Source organism: Oncorhynchus gorbuscha, linkage group LG11 (assembly GCF_021184085.1).
Source record: "Oncorhynchus gorbuscha isolate QuinsamMale2020 ecotype Even-year linkage group LG11, OgorEven_v1.0, whole genome shotgun sequence".
NCBI classification, from domain to species: Eukaryota; Metazoa; Chordata; class Actinopteri; order Salmoniformes; family Salmonidae; genus Oncorhynchus; species Oncorhynchus gorbuscha.
This window is the reverse complement of record NC_060183.1, coordinates 1735287-1744216: the sequence shown is the minus strand read 5'-3', so window position 1 is coordinate 1744216 and position 8930 is coordinate 1735287. Positions and strand designations below refer to the sequence as shown.

At 47.5% G+C, this 8930-nt stretch overlaps 1 protein-coding gene across 1 annotated transcript in view; it reads right to left on the bottom strand.

The window, feature by feature from the left end:
• The window catches only part of lyst (lysosomal trafficking regulator), a 245382-nt gene that overhangs the window by 16938 nt on the left and 219514 nt on the right, over window positions 1-8930 (bottom strand). The window contains 2 exon segments of the mRNA XM_046368397.1: window positions 67-165; window positions 5441-5577. Coding sequence (XP_046224353.1) covers window positions 67-165; window positions 5441-5577 — 236 coding nt within the window.

The following is an 8930-nucleotide window of genomic DNA, read 5'->3' as shown; positions in this document are numbered from 1 at the left end:
AGAGAGAAGAGAGAAAGAGAGAGAGAGAAAGATGGAGAGAGAGAAAGAGAGGCGTGTACTACTCACAGTTGAAGTATTGAAGCGGTTAATATAGGCCGTGATGACTCCACACCTACTGCCGGTGAACAGCTGACAACCATCAGACACCCAGGCACACGCTGTTACCTAGAGAGAGAGAATGATAAACACAGTCGTCTTCATACAGTAGGTGATGTACTAAAGAAAAGTACAAGGGAGTTGTGGAGTCTCCCATTGCCCTGTCATTAACAGCCTCAAGGAGTTGTGGAGTCTCCCATTGCCCTGTCATTAACAGCCTCAAGGAGTTGTGGAGTCTCCCATTGCCCTGTCATTAACAGCCCCAAGGAGTTGTGGAGTCTCCCATTGCCCTGTCATTAACAGCCCCAAGGAGTTGTGGAGTCTCCCATTGCCCTGTCATTAACAGCCTCAAGGAGTTGTGGAGTCTCCCATTGCCCTGTCATTAACAGCCTCAAGGAGTTGTGGTCTCCCAGCCCTGTCATTAACAGCCTCAAGGAGTCTCCCATTGCCCTGTCATTAACAGCCTCAAGGAGTTGTGGAGTCTCCCATTGCCCTGTCATTAACAGCCCCAAGGAGTTGTGGAGTCTCCCATTGCCCTGTCATTAACAGCCCCAAGGAGTTGTGGCAGGGCAAGTCTCCCATTGCCCTGTCATTAACAGCCTCAAGGAGTTGTGGAGTCTCCCATTGCCCTGTCATTAACAGCCCCAAGGAGTTGTGGAGTCTCCCATTGCCCTGTCATTAACAGCCCCAAGGAGTTGTGGAGTCTCCCATTGCCCTGTCATTAACAGCCTCAAGGAGTTGTGGAGTCTCCCATTGCCCTGTCATTAACAGCCTCAAGGAGTTGTGGAGTCTCCCATTGCCCTGTCATTAACAGCCCCAAGGAGTTGTGGAGTCTCCCATTGCCCTGTCATTAACAGCCCCAAGGAGTTGTGGAGTCTCCCATTGCCCTGTCATTAACAGCCCCAAGGAGTTGTGGAGTCTCCCATTGCCCTGTCATTAACAGCCTCAAGGAGTTGTGGAGTCTCCTATCTGGGTCACGGATCATGGTCTTAATCTTCAGTCAGCTATATAAATGTGGTCGCATCTGCACGTCGCTCCAACGGGTAGTATAACTTTTTCATTATATTTCATTATATCACAACGGTTTGATTTGTCTTATCTTAGCAAATTCTTCTCAGCTAGCTACATAGCCGTCTTTGTATCAAAGATAATTGCGTAATTATCGTATTTCGCCGTCCTAACGTAGTCTTCACTAGCCAGCTAGCTAACGTCCACTGATTAGCTGCACTGGAGAAACTATCACACTCAACTGAACGACTTGATTAGTTTAGTGTTAGCTAGCTACATAGCTGTCTTTGCTGTCTTCGTATCATCGTATCCAAGATAATTGTGTTGTTTAGGTTTAGAGTGTGTAGTCTTAGAGTGATTATCTTAATTTACCGAGGTTAGCTAGCCAGCTATTTGTCGTCCTTAACGTAGGTGACTCTGCTAGCTAGCCAACAGCTAGCCAACGCTAGCCAACGTCTTCTGTATAGAACTCAACTACCCGGTCGCACTCACAGGTAGTATCACATTTTCACTTCATTTCATTACAGTACAACGGTTTGATTTGTTTGATCGTAGCTAGCTACTTAGCTAGCTACTTAGCTAGCTACATAGCCGTCTTTGTATCAAAGATAATTGTGTAGTCTAGAGCGATTTTCTAGGTTCGCTAGCCATCTATTGTCGTTCTTTTAACGCAACGTAACGTAAACAACACTGCTAGCTAGCCTGCTAGCCCCCGAATAGCAACACTGCAGAAACTATTACACTCAACGGAACGACTTGATTAGTGTAGTGTCAACAACGCACCCACTGCCAGCTGGCCTACTTCAGCAGTACTGTATCATTTTAATCATTTTAGTCAATAAGATTCTTGCTACGTAGCTTAACTTTCTGAACATTCGAGACGTGTAGTCCACTTGTCATTCCAATCTCCTTTGCATTAGCGTAGCCTCTTCTGTAGCCTGTCAACTATGTGTCTGTTTATCCCTGTTCTCTCCTCTCTGCACAGACCATACAAACGCTCCTCACCGCGTGGCCGCGGCCACCCTACTCTGGTGGTCCCAGCGCGCACGACCCACGTGGAGTTCCAGGTCTCCGGTAGCCTCTGGAACTGCCAATCTGCGGTCAACAAGGCAGAGTTCATCTCAGCCTATGCCTCCCTCCAGTCCCTCGACTTCTTGGCACTGACGGAAACATGGATCACCACAGACAACACTGCTACTCCTACTGCTCTTCTTCGTCCGCCCACGTGTTCTACACCCCGAGAGCGTCTGGTCAGCGGGGTGGTGGCACCGGGATCCTCATCTCTCCCAAGTGGTCATTCTCTCTTTCTCCCCTTACCCATCTGTCTATCGCCTCCTTTGAATTCCATGCTGTCACAGTTACTAGCCCTTTCAAGCTTAACATCCTTATCATTTATCCTCCAGGTTCCCTCGGAGAGTTCATCAATGAGCTTGATGCCTTGATAAGCTCCTTTCCTGAGGACGGCTCACCTCTCACAGTTCTGGGCGACTTTAACCTCCCCACGTCTACCTTTGACTCTTTCCTCTCTGCCTCCTTCTTTCCACTCCTCTCCTCTTTTGACCTCACCCTCTCACCTTCCCCCTACTCACAAGGCAGGCAATACGCTCGACCTCATCTTTACTAGATGCTGTTCTTCCACTAACCTCATTGCAACTCCCTCCAAGTCTCCGACCACTGCCTTGTATCCTTTTCCCTCTCGCTCTCATCCAACACCTCCCACACTGCCCCTACTCGGATGGTATCGCGCCGTCCCAACCTTCGCTCTCTCTCCCCCGCTACTCTCTCCTCTTCCATCCTATCATCTCTTCCCTCCGCTCAAACCTTCTCCCACCTATCTCCTGATTATGCCTCCTCAACCCTCCTCTCCTCCCTCTCTGCATCCCTTGACTCTCTATGTCCCCTATCCTCCAGGCCGGCTCGGTCCTCCCCTCCCGCTCCGTGGCTCGATGACTCATTGCGAGCTCACAGAACAGGGCTCCGGGCAGCCGAGCGGAAATGGAGGAAAACTCGCCTCCCTGCGGACCTGGCATCCTTTCACTCCCTCCTCTCTACATTTTCCTCCTCTGTCTCTGCTGCTAAAGCCACTTTCTACCACGCTAAATTCCAAGCATCTGCCTCTAACCCTAGGAAGCTCTTTGCCACCTTCTCCTCCCTCCTGAATCCTCCGCCCCCCCCCCCCCTCCTCCCTCTCTGCAGATGACTTCGTCAACCATTTTGAAAAGAAGGTCGACGACATCCGATCCTCGTTTGCTAAGTCAAACGACACCGCTGGTTCTGCTCACACTGCCCTACCCTGTGCTCTGACCTCTTTCTCCCCTCTCTCTCCAGATGAAATCTCGAGTCTTGTGACGGCCAGCCGCCCAACAACCTGCCCGCTTGACCCTATCCCCTCCTCTCTTCTCCAGACCATTTCCGGAGACCTTCTCCCTTACCTCACCTCGCTCATCAACTCATCCCTGACCGCTGGCTACGTCCCTTCCGTCTTCAAGAGAGCGAGAGTTGCACCCCTTCTGAAAAAACCTACACTCGATCCCTCCGATGTCAACAATTACAGACCAGTATCCCTTCTTTCTTTTCTCTCCAAAACTCTTGAACGTGCCGTCCTTGGCCAGCTCTCCCGCTATCTCTCTCTGAATGACCTTCTTGATCCAAATCAGTCAGGTTTCAAGACTAGTCATTCAACTGAGACTGCTCTCCTCTGTATCACGGAGGCGCTCCGCACTGCTAAAGCTAACTCTCTCTCCTCTGCTCTCATCCTTCTAGATCTATCGGCTGCCTTCGATACTGTGAACCATCAGATCCTCCTCTCCACCCTCTCCGAGTTGGGCATCTCCGGCGCGGCCCACGCTTGGATTGCGTCCTACCTGACAGGTCGCTCCTACCAGGTGGCGTGGCGAGAATCTGTCTCCTCACCACGCGCTCTCACCACTGGTGTCCCCAGGGCTCTGTTCTTGGCCCTCTCCTATTCTCGCTATACACCAAGTCACTTGGCTCTGTCATAACCTCACATGGTCTCTCTTATCATTGCTATGCAGACGACACACAATTAATCTTCTCCTTTCCCCCTTCTGATGACCAGGTGGAGAATCGCATCTCTGCATGTCTGGCAGACATATCAGTGTGGATGACGGATCACCACCTCAAGCTGAACCTCGGCAAGACGGAGCTGCTCTTCCTCCCGGGGAAGGACTGCCCGTTCCATGATCTCGCCATCACGGTTGACAACTCCATTGTGTCCTCCTCCCAGAGCGCCAAGAACCTTGGCGTGATCCTGGACAACACCCTGTCGTTCTCAACTAACATCAAGGCGGTGGCCCGTTCCTGTAGGTTCATGCTCTACAACATCCGCAGAGTACGACCCTGCCTCACACAGGAAGCGGCGCAGGTCCTAATCCAGGCACTTGTCATCTCCCGTCTGGATTACTGCAACTCGCTGTTGGCTGGGCTCCCTGCCTGTGCCATTAAACCCCTTCAACTCATCCAGAACGCCGCAGCCCGTCTGGTGTTCAACCTTCCCAAGTTCTCTCACGTCACCCCGCTCCTCCGTTCTCTCCACTGGCTTCCAGTTGAAGCTCGCATCCGCTACAAGACCATGGTGCTTGCCTACGGAGCTGTGAGGGGAACGGCACCTCAGTACCTCCAGGCTCTGATCAGGCCCTACACCCAAACAAGGGCACTGCGTTCATCCACCTCTGGCCTGCTCGCCTCCCTACCACTGAGGAAGTACAGCTCCCGCTCAGCCCAGTCAAAACTGTTCGCTGCCCTGGCCCCCCAATGGTGGAACAAACTCCCTCACGACGCCAGGACAGCGGAGTCAATCACCACCTTCCGGAGACACCTGAAACCCCACCTCTTTAAGGAATACCTAGGATAGGTTAAGTAATCCCTCTCACCCCACCCCCCTAAGTTTTAGATGCACTATTGTTAAGTGACTGTCCCACTGGATGTCATAAGGTGAATGCACCAATTTGTAAGTCGCTCTGGATAAGAGCGTCTGCTAAATTACTTAAATGTAATGTAAATGTAAATATACATTGAGGGTTTAGTGATATTAAAGGTACAGTAGTTTACCTGGTGGAGTGGAGAGCACTGTATGAAGTGATATTAAAGGTACAGTAGTTTACCTGGTAGAGTGGAGAGCACTGTATGAAGTGATATTAAAGGTACAGTAGTTTACCTGGTAGAGTGGAGAGCACTGTATGAAGTGATATTAAAGGTACAGTAGTTTACTTGGTGGAGTGGAGAGCACTGTATGAAGTGATATTAAAGGTACAGTAGTTTACCTGGTAGAGTGGAGAGCACTGTATGTAGTGATATTAAAGGTACAGTAGTTTACCTGGTGGAGTGGAGAGCACTGTATGAAGTTGATGGGCGGTTCACTCTGTTTGCTCTTCAGCCTCAGCATGTTGTCAGCATAGCCCCAACTCAAGATGGCAGACCACTGGATATCTGTACTGTGCATGCTCCTCACACCTAGAGACACAGAGGAGAGGGTCAGTGCTCCTCAACACCTAGAGACACAGAGGAGAGGGTCAGTGCTCCTCAACACCTAGAGACACAGAGGAGAGGGTCAGTGCTCCTCAACACCTAGAGACACAGAGGAGAGGGTCAGTGCTCCTCACACCTAGAGACACAGAGGAGAGGGTCAGTGCTCCTCAACACCTAGAGACACAGAGGAGAGGGTCAGTGCTCCTCAACACCTAGAGACACAGAGGAGAGGGTCAGTGCTCCTCACACCTAGACACAGAGGAGAGGGTCAGTGCTCCTCAACACCTAGAGACACAGAGGAGAGGGTCAGTGCTCCTCAACACCTAGAGACACAGAGGAGAGGGTCAGTGCTCCTCACACCTAGAGACACAGAGGAGAGGGTCAGTGCTCCTCAACACCTAGAGACACAGAGGAGAGGGTCAGTGCTCCTCACACCTAGACACAGAGGAGAGGGTCAGTGCTCCTCACACCTAGAGACACAGAGGAGAGGGTCAGTGCTCCTCAACACCTAGAGACACAGAGGAGAGGGTCAGTGCTCCTCACACCTAGAGACACAGAGGAGAGGGTCAGTGCTCCTCACACCTAGAGACACAGAGGAGAGGGTCAGTGCTCCTCAACACCTAGAGACAGAGGAGAGGGTCAGTGCTCCTCACACCTAGAGACACAGAGGAGAGGGTCAGTGCTCCTCACACCTAGACACAGAGGAGAGGGTCAGTGCTCCTCAACACCTAGAGACACAGAGGAGAGGGTCAGTGCTCCTCAACACCTAGAGACACAGAGGAGAGGGTCAGTGCTCCTCACACCTAGAGACACAGAGGAGAGGGTCAGTGCTCCTCAACACCTAGAGACACAGAGGAGAGGGTCAGTGCTCCTCAACACCTAGAGACACAGAGGAGAGGGTCAGTGCTCCTCACACCTAGAGACACAGAGGAGAGGGTCAAGTGCTCCTCAACACCTAGAGACAGAGGAGAGGGTCAGTGCTCCTCAACACCTAGAGACACAGAGGAGATAATAAATAGGTATGCCGATAGTGGACAACCTTGTTTTACTCCTCTAGACTGTTTAATACTTTGATAAGTAGCCATTAATTCATATTTTACACCTGTTAGTTGCTACACTTAACTTCAACCCATTGTCTAAGAGATTCACCAAAATGTTTATATCCAAGGCATTTATATATAAACTCCAGTCGTACTTTATCAAAAGCCTTTTCAAAGTCAGCTATGAATACCGGGCCTGGTTTCCCAAATTGTTCATAGTGTTCTATTGTTTCCAGTACTTGTCTTATATTATCTCTAAATATATAGTCCATGTAAAGAACCTGTCTGATTAGGATGAATAATATCGGTCAACACCTTTTTAATTCTATGCGCGAAGCATGTCGCTAGAATTTTTGATTCACAACACTGAAGTGTAACGGGCCCTCAAATTTATTTTAAATAGACTGGATCTTTACCACCTGGGTCCCGTTTCAGTAATAATTCAATCAAACCTTTTCGTTGAGTATCTGATCATCTACCATTTTTAGAAGAGTGGTTAAAACATACTAATAACGGACCTCTGAGTACATGAAAAAAAGCTATAAACCTCCACTGGTGTGCCATCCAGGCCTGGAGTTTCCCCAGACTTGCAGGCTTTAATTGCACATAGAAGTTCCTCCTCTGTAATTAGGCCTTCACATGAGTCTTTCTGTACATTTTTATGAATAGAAACAATGAACTTTGGTTAGCGGAGATACTATATAGTATACTACCACTGGTCTGCGGAGATGACAAAACGTATGCTTAAAGTCCTTTGCTTCGTCTTTCAACATGGTTTGGTGAATTATGGGTGACTCCATTTGCAAAAAGTTTTAGTAAATTCTTTTTGGTAGCATTTCTATGCGGAAGATTAGAAAAAGGAATTGGTGCATTTCTCCCCATATTCCATCCTGTTCGTTTTATTGGATCTGTCTTGAATAAGTTCCTCCATTTCTTGTTGTTGTTTTTCCTCTAACTTATTCTGTGCCTTTACGATAGTTTTTATTGCCATCTAACTGTTCTGTTAGTCTTTCCATTTTCCTTGTTAATATGAGCTCTTCTGACCTAAATAATAGTTGTTTTATAGATGAGTACTGAATTGCAGGGCCTCTGAAGGCACGTTTAAAAGTGTCCCATACAATAAGGGGATTATAAATGATTCTGTCCCGGTTAAAAACAAGTTGTCATCCAGTAGGCGTTGATGACATTTACAATGTAAGAGTAACGTATAGACCAATTACTCAATGCTGTTTGTGAATGTAAGGCAGACAACTGACTAACTGACTATCAGGCTGGTAATATTGGGAGCTTGTGTTCCCCATCTGCTAGGCATTATTTGGCATGTTTTGAGTTTAGGGGGTGTGTCACAATATATATCAATTGAACTACTTTGGCAGTGAAATATTTTTACACAAGCATCAAATTCATAACTGGAAAATATTTGTGATGAGAAAACGCATGCTGTCATCTCAAAACTGTCAAGTCCTTGTCACTAGACGAATAGGAAATGCATACTTTTATAGTATAATATACTGTGTCACCTTGTTCCCAGTATAATATAATGTGTCACCTTGTTCCCAGTATAATATAATGTGTCACCTTGTTCCCAGTATAATATAATGTGTCACCTTGTTCCCAGTATAATATACTGTACTGTGTCACCTTGTTCCCAGTATAATATACTGTGTCACCTTGTTCCCAGTATAATATACTGTGTCACCTTGTTCCCAGTATAATATAATGTGTCACCTTGTTCCCAGTATAATATACTGTGTCACCTTGTTCCCAGTATAATATACTGTGTCACCTTGTTCCCAGTATAATATAATGTGTCACCTTGTTCCCAGTATAATATAATGTGTCACCTTGTTCCCAGTATAATATACTGTGTCACCTTGTTCCCAGTATAATATAATGTGTCACCTTGTTCCCAGTATAATATACTGTGTCACCTTGTTCCCAGTATAATATACTGTGTCACCTTGTTCCCAGTATAATATAATGTGTCACCTTGTTCCCAGTATAATATAATGTGTCACCTTGTTCCCAGTATAATATACTGTACTGTGTCACCTTGTTCCCAGTATAATATACTGTACTGTGTCACCTTGTTCCCAGTATAATATAATGTACTGTCACCTTGTTCCCAGTATACTGTGTCACCTTGTTCCCAGTATAATATAATGTGTCACCCTGTTCCCAGTATAATATACTGTACTGTCACCTTGTTCCTAGTATAATATAATGTGTCACCTTGTTCCCAGTATAATATAATGTGTCACCTTGTTCCCAGTATAATATAATGTGTCACCTTGTTCC